Below are 12,294 nucleotides of genomic sequence, written 5' to 3'. Positions count from 1 at the left end.
AGGAAAGAATGGGACAGCTTGATCTTTCATACACAAACACACACATTGAATGATAGAGAGGGAAGGGACCTCGGTGACCATCTAGTCTGACCCCCTTCTCATTCAGGAGACTTACAGAATGATAGAGAGGGAAGGACCTGGGTGGCCATCTAGTCTGACCTGACCCACCTTCTCATTCAGGAGACTTACAGAATGATAGAGAGGAAAGGGAACTCAGTGGCCATCTAGTCTGACCCACTTTCTCATTCAGGAGACTCACAGAATGATAGAGAGGAAAGGGAACTCAGTGGCCATCTAGTCTGACCTGACCCACCTTCTCATTCAAGAGACTTACAGAATGATAGAAAGGAAAGGGAACTCAGTGGCCATCTAGTCTGACCCACTTTCTCATTCAGGAGACTCACAGAATGATAGAGAGGGAAGGAACCTTGGTGGCCATCTAGTATGACCCCCTTCTCATTCAGGAGACTTATAGAATGATAGAAAGGAAAGGGAACTCAGTGGCCATCTAGTCTGACCTGACCCATCTTCTCATTCAAGAGACTTACAGAATGATAGAGAGGAAAGGGAACTCAGTGGCCATCTAGTCTGACCCACTTTCTCATTCAGGAGACTCACAGAATGATAGAGAGGAAAGGGAACTCAGTGGCCATCTAGTCTGACCTGACCCACCTTCTCATTCAGGAGACTTACAGAATGATAGAGAGGGCAGGGAACTCAGTGGCCATCTAGTCTGACCCACTTTCTCATTCAGGAGACTCACAGAATGATAGAGAGGGAAGGGACCTCGGTGGCCATCTAGTATGACCCCCTTCTCATTCAGGAGACTTACAGAATGATAGAGAGGAAAGGGAACTCAGTGGCCATCTAGTCTGACCCACTTTCTCATTCAGGAGACTTACAGAATGATAGAGATGGAAGGGGCCACAGTGGCCATCTAGTCTGACCCCCTTCTCATTCAGGAGACTTACAGAATGATAGAGATGGAAGGGGCCACAGTGGCCATCTAGTCAGACCCCCTTCTCATTCAGGAGACTTACAGAATGATAGAGAGGGAAAGGAACTCAGTGGCCATCTAGTCTGACCCCCTTCTCATTCAGGAGACTTACAGGATGATACATAGGGAAGAGAACTCAGTGGTCATCTTGTCTGACCCACTTTCTCATTCAGGAGACTCACAGAATGATAGAGATGGAAGGGACCTCAGTTGCCATCTAGTCTGACCCCCTTCTCATTCAGGAGACTTACAGAATGATAGAGAGGGAGGAAACCTCAGAGACCATCTAGTCCAACCCTCTTCGCAAGCAGGAGAATTGGTCTTCCGGTCAAATTCTTCCGCTAAATTGGCTGGTGGAACTCCTTGCCTCACAACAAGCTAATCCTTTAAAAGTTAATTTGGGAACCCAATCAGAGCAGTCCTCTCAAAAGAGGTTTGGGAGAGACTGCTAGTTAGCAAAGGACAGAAGTGAAGGCTGGTTGGACTAGATGGTCTCTATGATTCTATATGACCTCCTTAAGGTCCCATCCAATTCTGTAAGGGTTAACTGCCGAATGAAGGAGAGGTGAAAAGAGGCATGGATCCCCAAAGTGGGGGGGGGGGGGGGGGCAGGGGGCTTTGTGGGAAAAAAACTCCTGTTTGAAGAGAGAGAGAGAGGTCTGTTCATACTCTGGGCATTTAGACGATCCCAAGTGTTGGAAGGGACCCTGGAGAGAGTGAGAGAGAGAGAGAGAGGGAGGGAGAGAGACAAATGCAAAGGGAGTTTGAGAGAGGATCATGTTGCAGTGTGTTCCCCTGGCCAATTTAGCAGGTCAGAATTTGTCAAATGTGTATGGGCGGAAGGACAGGGTGGGACTGGATGACCACCAAGGACCCTTCCAACTCTTGTTAAATGTGTATGGGTGGAGGGGGGTGGCCCCCTACCCCCATGTCTGGGGCCTCCAAATTTTTGCCTCTCTTGACACTTTCTTTTGTCATAAATGCTCCACGCATCGTAAAAATTCCAAAGATTACCATGAGTAGCAGGTCATAAAGGGGCCCCAGACAGAAACCAACCTTCACTTCTGTCCTTTGCTAACTAGCAGTCTCTCCCAAACCTCTTTTGAGAGGACTGCTCTGATTGGTTTCCCAAATTAGCTTTTAAAGGATTAGCTTGTTGTGAGGCAAAGAGTTCCACCAGCCAATTTAGCAGCCCAAGAATTTGACCGGAAGACCAATTCTCCTAACGAAGAGGGTTGGACTAGATGGTCTCTGAGGTCTCCTCCCTCTCTATCATTCCATTTCATTCTCCTGCTTGATCTGGGGGTCAGACTAGATGGCCTCTGCGGTCACCTCCATTCTCCTGCTTGATCTGGGGGTCAGACTAGATGGCCACTGAGGCCCCTTCCATCTCTATCATTCTGCAAGTCTCCTGAATGAGAAGAGGGGTCAGACTAGATGGCCACTGAGGTCCCTTCCATCTCTATCATTCTGTGAGTCTCCTGAATGAGAAGGGGGTCAGACTAGATGGCCACTGAGTTCCTTTCCCGTAACCTAGAAGTCGACCTCTGACCCTCCACTAACACCGACTGCTACCGACCAGAGAGGTAGGAGGAGAACCACTGAAGAACAGTGCCTCCCACTCCCAATCCTTCCAGCCGGCGCAGATGGATACCATGGTTGATGGTATCGAAAGCCGCTGAGAGGTCAAGAAGCACCAGGACAGAGAATAAACCGCTGTCCCGGGCCCGCCAGAGATCATCCACCAACGCAACCAAAGCAGTTTCCATGCTGTAGCCGGGCCTGAATCCTGACTGCTGAGGGCCTAGATAATCGGCTTCTTCCAAGGACCGTTGGAGTTGGAACGCCACCACCTTCTCAACATTGGAGACTGGATGGTAGTTATTAAGCACGGCTGGGTCCAGGGAAGGCTTCTTGAGGAGGGGGCATACAAGTGCCTCCTTGTAGGGATCCAGAAAGGACCCCCTCCCCAAGGAAGCATTGACAATCTCCTGGACCCAGCTTCGTGTCACCTCCCTGCTGGCAGAGACCAGCCAGGAGGAACATGGATCCAGTAAGCAGGTGGCGGAACTCACAGCTCCAATGGCCTTGTCCACTTCATCTGGTGTCACCAGATCAAACTCTTCCCAGACAGGTGGACAAGTACGGGCCCCAGTCACCTCGACTGACTCGTTGTCAGTCGACTCTGTTATCCAATTGGAGTCCAGGTCCGCCCGGATCCGAGCGATTTTATCAGCGAAAAACATGTTAAAATCCTCAGCACTACTCTGCAAGGGCTGCCCAACTCCCCCCTGGTTAAGGAGAGAGCGGGTCACCCTAAACAAAGCGGCCGGGCAGGATTCCGCTAATGCAATCAAGGCAGCATGATACGCGCATCTTGCCGCCTTGAGCGCCACTTTGTAAGTCTTAATAAAAGCTCTTACAAGTGTTCGATCGGATTCGGACTTACTCTTCCTCCATTGCTTCTCTAGACGTCTCTTCTGGCGTCTCAACTCCTGGAGCGCCTCGTTGAACCATGGAGCTCTACGGGGTCTAGTGCCACGGAGAGGTCGCAATGGCGCAATCTAGTCAAGAGCCTCTGCTGCAGCCTTGTTCCAAGCGACTGTGGATGAGTGCCTCTGGAATAACCCCAAGCGCCTTCTGAAAGCCCTCTGGGTCTATCAGGCATCTGTTGCAGGACTGTTTAATCGGTTCCACCTCCCTGTGGGGAAGGATTGAAGTCAGGAAGTCAAGCCACAGTAGAAAATGGTTTGACCATGACAAAGGCAACACTTCTTAATGTCAGACCATTACTCAATTGCTCAGAGAGAAACACCATGTCGGGTGCGTGCCTCTCCTCGTGAGTCGGCTGTTGGGGTCTGGATGGGTGTCAACAGAAACATTGGGAATATCCTTTTGAAAAGCAAGCAGACAACTAATTTTATGAAAGAAATCCATTTTACTAAAAACAAGTATGTAATTTTGAAATTAACAGCATAATTTGTATATAAATTGAAATAATTGAACACAGCGGGGGGGGGACATTTATGTGCAAAATAAACAAACAAGCATCAATGTTTTCAGTTCAATTTTCATTTCATTATGTTCAGAAATGTTCAAACTGGTAATTCAATGCCAAAGTTATTGAAAATATTTGGAATTAGGGGCCTAGAAAAAATTATAAAGTGTCATGCTTGAAAAAATGGGGTGGGGATTTTATGAGCAAAATAAACAAATAAGCATCATTTTTTCAGTTCAATTTTCATATCATTATGTTCAGAAATGTTCATACTAGTAATCCCACATCAAATTTAGTAAAATTGTACATTGTTTGCAGGCAAAACTATCTATAAATTGAAAAGAAAATCACAAAAATGGGGGGCGGGCTTTTATGAGCAAAATAAAAATATAAGCATTAATGTTTTCATTTCAATTTTCATTTCATTGTGTGCAGAAATGTTCAAACTAGTTTCTAAGGGAAAAAAGTTTTCAAAAAGATCAAATATAAGTACCTAAAATGAACAATTTTCAGTCCGGGTCAAGTAGACCCGGAACAGTACAAGTGTATAGTAACTTTTGACAGAAAACCAGAGTTAAAACTTAAGATCTATATAGTCTTTTTTAATTTTCAATTTCTTATTGTGTCCAATTCAAATAATAGTCCGAACCATTCCAATTCCAAAATAAAGCTAAGCAGTATAAGGCAAAACAAAGAGTCCTTAAAAGTTCTCAGCCTTTCCACATTATCATCTTACAGCCAAGGTCAGATAGCTGCCCTATCTCTCCTACAATCCACAAGTTGCAATATTTTCTTCTCTCCAGTTGATGGCACTCTCCAATTCCCAATATACTCACACCAGTTGATTGTCAAAACTGTCAAAAATAACTTTAAATCAATAAAAGCAAAATACTTTCTCACAAATTTCTTCCTTCTGTTATTTTATATTTTTCTAATTGAAATTACATCCATCACAATTCAAAGTGTTGGTTATGACCTATAAAACCCTTCATGGCATCGGACCAGAATACCTCCGAGACCGCCTTCTGCCACACGAATCCCAGCGACCGGTTAGGTCCCACAGAGTTGGCCTTCTCCGGGTCCCGTCGACTAAACAATGTCGTTTGGCGGGACCCAGGAGAAGAGCCTTCTCTGTGGCGGCCCCGACTCTCTGGAACCAGTTCCCCCCGGAGATTAGAACTGCCCCCACCCTCCTTGCCTTTCATAAAGTTCTTAAGACCCATCTCTGCCGTCAGGCATGGGGGAACTGACACATCTCCCCCGGGCCTATACAGTTTATACATGGAATGTTTGTGTGTTTGTTTGCTTTTAATAATGGGGTTTTTAGTGTTTTTAAATTATTAGATTTGTTCTTACATTGTTCTTGTTATTTTTGTGAGCTGCCCCGAGTCTGCGGAGAGGGGCGGCATACAAATCTAATAAATAATAATAAAAAGGTACAAGTAATCTTCTTGGGCTTTTATAATTTACTCTCCATTTCCCCCCTTTTCTCTGTGCAGTTCTCTGGTGCCAACTAGCTGCTACTTAAGCTTGGGAAAGTCTTTTAAATTACACATGAAAAATTGCCCTTTACTTGTGAGTTGGTCACTTTCTCACCCGGTTTCAGCACTTTGTCAAAACACCGCTTGGGCACATAAACTTGGTCTGGTTGCCCCAGCTTTATACTCATCATTTGAAAATGGTCACACACACACACACACCAGATAGAAGAGCTGTCTCCGACCAATTGAGGAACTTGCCTGCTTCTCTAGATTGTCTGAGATACCTCTCCTTCTTCACCGTCGGTTCAGGAGGGTTCCCGTCTGAAGACACCCCCCCACCCCCCCGACAGTGGTTTGTCAGCCCGAGTTTCATGATGCTCATTGTAAGTCCCTAATTTCTAGTCTGTCTCGCCACGACATTTCTGGTCAAATCTTGCTGTGATGCTTTTGTTTGAATCAATGCTATGTTTACTTTTTTATTATTATTAATTTACTGATGCCTTAAGGCAGCATGTGGCAGTAGCTGTCATAGCTGTCCCCAGAACTCCTAATATTCCAGCAGTGGAACAAAGGGCTACTCATATCTAGCAAACAAACAGAGCCCTATCCAGACATAACAAAAATGCTGCTGTCAGAAGATTGTTAGGAAGATTCAAAATATGATTGAGAATCAGTGTTATCTCTCAAAGTCTGAGAAATTGCCAGGTATACTTGCTCTCTCTGAATGGTCAAATTTTTACAAAAAAAAACATTTTATTCTGCAGCAACTCATGGTTTCTAGAGCATATTTAACTGACTGGAAACATTGTATAACTCATTTATGGTTATATTTTTTGCCAGCATTTCTCATCCCTACCTCCTGACATTTGGCCCAAAATTCAGCTAGATGAAAAGGTTGAAGAACTAGCTGATAAGATGCCCTTGAATCAAACTGACTCAATCCATGCAGTTTTGGTGGCAGCATTATGGAACCACTTTACCATCCAATCCTCCAGGATGTTTTTTCAACTTTCTTGTCTAGTTAATAGCCAGATGGTCTTCCAAGTCATTTCTAACTTGGACCAAACCTGCTTAGTTCTAAGATGTTAGTTAAATGTTTCCACTTACTCAGGAACTATCTGGTAGGAGAGTCCAGAAAAGCAGATGCACTGTTAAAGAGAGGGACACATGGAATACCTCAGGTTTATCTGGCTTGAACTCAAACAATCATTTTCACAGTTTGCTTCATTTGTGACTTATCATCAGGGCCTTGTTCTGGAATACATTTCCCATTTTCTCATTCCAAATAGGCTTCTGGTTTGAAAGTATGTTCAGGTATGCCTACACCCAGGGGTGGGCTACTGCCAGGATGGGGGGGGAACACAGTGGGATAGCGAAAATGGAGCTCCACCCCAGAGCACCCAATTTGCACTGAAAGATGTTGAAAGAAAATGCCGGGTGTCCTGCATAAGCCACGCCCACAGTGTGATATTTAAAATTTGGTTACACCTCTGCTTCTAAAAATGATCCTGGTAGGTCTACAAAACAATGGGTCACTGGTGAAGTAAACCCAGAGGCAGGGTTAAGTGAGAACGGTACCTTTATTCAGCTCAGAATAGGTAAGTGACTTTCAGCTAGTACCGTCTGCTCTGCTTGGGAGAAACCGCTTCTTTTATACATTTGCGGTTCCCGCCAAAGCAAGAGCAGCGCGCGTCTGAGCCAATCAGGAGCGACTTCCTGATTCTAGCTCAGACAGCGCTTTAACAAGGAACAAACTATTTACAGAGATACAAGGTAGCCATTACAGGATACAACACCCCTCCCTCCTTAGTTTGGATACATCCATCACGAAAGCCATGTGACGAAGTCGTCCAATCTGCCGGGTCTCCGCAAGGCTCGCTCCGACCTGCGCAGTTCAGTTGCGTCCTCGCTACCGACGGTGGAGGTTGGTTCGCTGTTGCTCCCCCGGCGCGGCTGGGGCCTGGTTTGGGCTCCGGCCTGTTGATTCGGCCTGGCAGGCACGACGCTGGCTTCGGAGGAGGACGATGGTTCGGCATCGCTGGAGGCTTCTCCCTGACCCGATAAGTCCATTTGAATGTCTAGTAAATCGGGTTGCGAGTTATAGTCTGTTGAAATGGGAGAGTCTTTGTCAGCGGTTTGCTCCAGGGGGTTTTCCATGCGTTTCCGAATGTGGTCAATGTGCCGCTTCCACATTCGACCATCCTCCAGTTTTACCATATATGTTTTTGGAGCAGTTTGTTTAACAACAATTCCCTTCATCCAGTTTACACCTCCATCAAAAATTTTTACAAATACATTTTGTCCCAAATACATTTGTCTTTCAGGGTTTACATATATTGGGTTATTAGTACAAAACCTTGGGTGTAACCTATCCAGTGGGGACCTTAATTTCCTTCCCATTAATAACTCAGCAGGACTCACGTGCGTGTGAGAGTTTGGGGTAATGTGCTGGGTTAACAAGAACTGGTCCATATTCTGTTGTACATCTCCAGGGCCTGACCTGCGCAATGCTTCCTTAGCCACACGAACATAACGTTCCGCCAACCCATTAGCCCAGGGCGAGTAAGGTGAGATGAGTGCATGTCTGACTCCTAGGTTATCTAAGAACAATTCAAACTGCCTGGCCGTTAATTGAGGCCCATTGTCAGACACTAGGATATCAGGGCAACCATGGGTAGCAAACAGCCTGCGCAACACCTTGATGGTGGCACTTGTGGTTATGTTGTTCATTGCTATGATTTCCACCCATTTGGAAAATGCATCAACCACTATTAAGAAATATTGTGACCCCACTGGCCCTGCAAAATCAATATGGACCCTGGACCAAGGCCCTGCAGGTTGCTCCCACTCTGCTGGAGTTGTTTTGGGGGGGTTAGGCCGTGATTGTTGGCATGGATCACATTTGGCTACCCAATTTTCAATATCAGCATCCAAACCTGGCCACCATAAATGCCCTCTAGCTAGGCCTTTCATCCTGACAATCCCAGGATGGCCCACATGTAACATTTCAAGTACCTTTACCCTTAGGCTTTTAGGAATGATCACTCTATCCCCCCACAACAGACAACCTTTTACATATGACAATTCAAGTCTTTTGGTTTTGAAGTCACACAATTCAGGTTTCACAGAGTCATTTTGCCATCCCTTAAGTACACAGTTAACCACCTGTTTTAGGATTGGATCTTGCTGCGTATGTGCAGCCACCTCCCTTGCAGTAGTTAGTGGGTTGTCTTCGAGCTCTATCATTAAGACATCAGCAGAAGGGGCAGGGTTCTCCACTAACTCCGCCATGGGGCACCTACTGAGGCCATCTGCGTGGTTGATGGTTTTACCCCCTTTATGGATGAGCTCGTACTGGTATCCTGAGAGGAAAAGGGCCCATCTGATTAATCTTGGGGACATAAATGGAGGAGTGGGCTTGTTGGGGGCTAAAAGGCCTAATAAGGGCTTGTGGTCGGTAACCAATTCGAAACTCCTCCCAAAAAGGTAATTATGAAACTTCTTTACTCCTGCCACTAGAGCTAGAGCCTCCTTATCTAGTTGGCTATAGTTCCTTTCAGTATTGGTCATCGTTCTGGAAAAGAAAGCAATTGGGGCCTCTGTTTTGTTAGGCAAAACGTGAGCCAAGACTCCTCCCACGCCGTACGGGGAAGCGTCGCACGTAAGCCTGATAGGTAGCGAAGTACTATACTGGACTACCACACTTTTAGAAGTCAATAATTGCTTTATTTGTACAAAGGCTTCGTATTCAGTTCTCCCCCATGTCCAAGGGGTTTCTTTCTGTAGCAAACGGTGTAGAGGCTCTGCTGCTGTTGCCTTCTGTTTTAAAAAAACGGAGTAAAAATTAAGAAGGCCTAAAAAAGCTTGCAATTCAGTCTTATTTTGTGGCTCTGGGGCTTCTCTAATGGCTCTCAGTTTCTCAGTCGTGGGGTGGATACCCTCCTTATCGATTTTATAACCTAGGAATTCTACACTGTTGGTTCCCCAGACGCATTTATCAGGCTTAATTCTCAACCCTTTGTCCTGAAGTCTCTGAAGTACTTCCCTTATCCTTTTGTTGAGCTGTTCTTGGTTTTCCCCTGCAATTAAGATGTCATCAAAATAGGGAATGGCCTCTTTAATCCCTGACAACAATCTTTCCATTATGCTTTGGAATATCCCTGGGGCTATGCTTACTCCAAACTGTAATCTGGTACATTTAAAGGCACCCCTGTGGGTCACAATCGTTTGCGCGTTTGCTGTCGGTTCATCGACAGGCAACTGTTGGTAAGCTTGTGTGAGATCGATCTTTGCAAACCTTTTTCCTTCCCCCAGGGAGTGTAGGAGTTGTTGTACCACTGGAATGGGGTAAGGGTGATGTTGGAGGGCCTTATTTAGCGTGGATTTATAGTCAGCGCAAACTCTTAAGGAGCCATCCGGTTTTAGAGGCGTGACTATGGGTGTTTCCCATGGTCCCTGCTCCACAGGAACTAAAATGCCTTGGCTTATGAGCTTATCCAGCTGCAGGTCAAGTTTGGGAAGGAACGGAAGGGGTACCCTGCGAGGTTTGAGCCGGACAGGCAGGACCTTGGGGTCAATAGAAAACGAGATAGGGGGCCCTTTATACGACCCCAAGGTGGGGCTAAACACTTCAGGGAACTCTTGTAAAAAGTTAGGCATGCTATCACAGTTAACAGTGCAAATACCAGAAATTTCAATTCTCAAAGGTTCCATCCAAGCCAACCCCAGGAGAGAGTGCTTAGCCCCTGTAACAACAATCATAGGCAGGGTACATTTAATATTCTTAAACACGATAGGTACATTCACTTTGCCCAGAACAGAGATTATCCCCCCTTGAAAATCTCTAATTACCAACGAGGTTTGCAATAGCTCAGATTTAGACAGGCTAGGCATGTACAATTTAAGCTTTTCCCACGGCATAATGGTGTATTTAGACCCCGTATCAAGCTCCATAGAACATGGCTTGTTGTTTAGAAGTAATGAAATAACAATCTTGCCCCCATTTTTTGTTGCCGTGTTATTCACGGAAAATGGAGTGTTACCTCTTGAGTAGTCGCGGTTAGCGGCTGAGTAGTTCTTTCGGCCCGAAAAACGAAAAGGTCGGTTTTCTCGCGGTTGAGGTGTTTGGTTCTGGGGTCGTTGATGGCGCGGGGTGGAGAAGGTTTCCTCCGGTGCAGATGCTCTGCAGGCTTCGGCGATGTGGCCGCGTCGGTTGCAGCGGCGGCATATGGCGTCCCGGAATGGGCATCGTTGGCGCTGATGGTTTCCTCGGCAGCCAGCGCAGGGGGCGGCGGGGTGAGGAAGTCTGTGTTGTCTCGGCTGGTCTTGCAGCAGGAAACAGCTGTCCTCATTGCGAGCTGGTGGGCTGAGGTCGTCTGGGTCCTCGGCGTGGGAAGACGTGGAGTCTATCTTGGCGATGACTTCTTTCCTTTCGTGATCCATCAGCTCTTTAGCAGCGGCGTCGGCGACCTCTGCGGTTTGTGCTAGCTTAATCACTGTTTGTAGGGTCGGTTCGTCTTCGGTGAGAAGTTTGTTCCTGACCGAGGCGTTTCTCATGCCAAAGACTAAGGCATCAGTGAGGCGAGCTTCCGGGTTGTCAAACTTGCATTTTGCAAGCACCGTTCGAAGTCGCGTTGCAAATTGGTTGATTGATTCCGCTTCGCGCTGAGCCATTCTGGAGAACTGGTGCCGGAAAACCATGGCTGGTTTTGTTGGCTTGAAATGGCTCGCGAGCTTGGCTTGCAGGACGTCCCAAGCGACGGATCTTGCCGGCAGCGGGTCGGTGAGAGTCTGGGCGAGGGCGCGGATTTCTGGACCGCAGTAATTTAGGAAAATGGCCCGTCTTCGATCGGCGTCGGCATCCCATATTCCTGCTGCCTCGAGGAAGATCTCGAAGTTGGCTAGGTAGTCGTCCCAGGAAGTCTTCTCGGGATCGAAGAACTCAGGAGCCCGGCCGATTTGGAGATTGTTCATGTTGCACGCGTAGTTTCTTTCGTCCATCGTCGCCAGTGAAGTAAACCCAGAGGCAGGGTTAAGTGAGAACGGTACCTTTATTCAGCTCAGAATAGGTAAGTGACTTTCAGCTAGTACCGTCTGCTCTGCTTGGGAGAAACCGCTTCTTTTATACATTTGCGGTTCCCGCCAAAGCAAGAGCAGCGCGCGTCTGAGCCAATCAGGAGCGACTTCCTGATTCTAGCTCAGACAGCGCTTTAACAAGGAACAAACTATTTACAGAGATACAAGGTAGCCATTACAGGATACAACAACTGGCTTCCTAAATTCTGAAGCAATGCCTCTTTTCCAGGATATGGTTTGGGAAGGTTGGAGGTTGATTTTGGTAGAATTTTTTGAATCTTTGGACAGGGCTCTTCCTCTTCTGGTGTCTCACTCAATTCTAGTATAATCCTAGTAGGAAGAGCAGGCCTATAATGCCTTCCTCAGTGATCTGAAAATAATTTCTGAATAGCAACAGGTCCAGCAAATGATTGATCTTTGCAAATGCTCCGGAGTTTATGCACATATGCTATTTCTTATTCTGTCCTGGCCTTTCTGTTGCTTCCTACAGGGAGGCCTTATCTGGCCCAGCTCTCACCCTGGACCTGAGCAATGAGAAAGATATCTTGATCCGACCGCTTCATAGCAGCCTTGCAGGAGAGCAGCACTGCTTTGAGGTATAGAATAATTATATATTATTCATCACTTGATTCAGTAATGAAATAATTCTACATTCTGAAAATGGTCCTGGAGAGTCACCTACCTTCAGATTGTTTTGGTTAGATGAAGGACTTCAGGAGGTTCTTGGCTGCCAAGATCTATAA

At 46.4% G+C, this 12,294-nt stretch overlaps 1 protein-coding gene across 3 annotated transcripts in view; it reads left to right on the top strand.

Moving 5' to 3' along the window:
• The window catches only part of RASAL3 (RAS protein activator like 3), a 91,885-nt gene that overhangs the window by 50,773 nt on the left and 28,818 nt on the right, over nucleotides 1–12,294 (top strand). For all 3 annotated transcript variants that reach the window (XR_011558170.1, XM_070741648.1, XM_070741647.1), the window contains exon 7: nucleotides 12,042–12,147. Coding sequence is in view for 2 of the 3 variants with exons in the window: in XM_070741648.1 (XP_070597749.1) it covers nucleotides 12,042–12,147 (106 nt within the window). In the remaining variant the exon portion in view is untranslated. The remainder of the gene's footprint in view (nucleotides 1–12,041; nucleotides 12,148–12,294) is intronic.

Source organism: Erythrolamprus reginae, chromosome 2, assembly GCF_031021105.1.
Source record: "Erythrolamprus reginae isolate rEryReg1 chromosome 2, rEryReg1.hap1, whole genome shotgun sequence".
Classification (NCBI taxonomy): Eukaryota; Metazoa; Chordata; class Lepidosauria; order Squamata; family Dipsadidae; genus Erythrolamprus; species Erythrolamprus reginae.
This window is presented reverse-complemented; position numbering and strand designations above follow the sequence as displayed.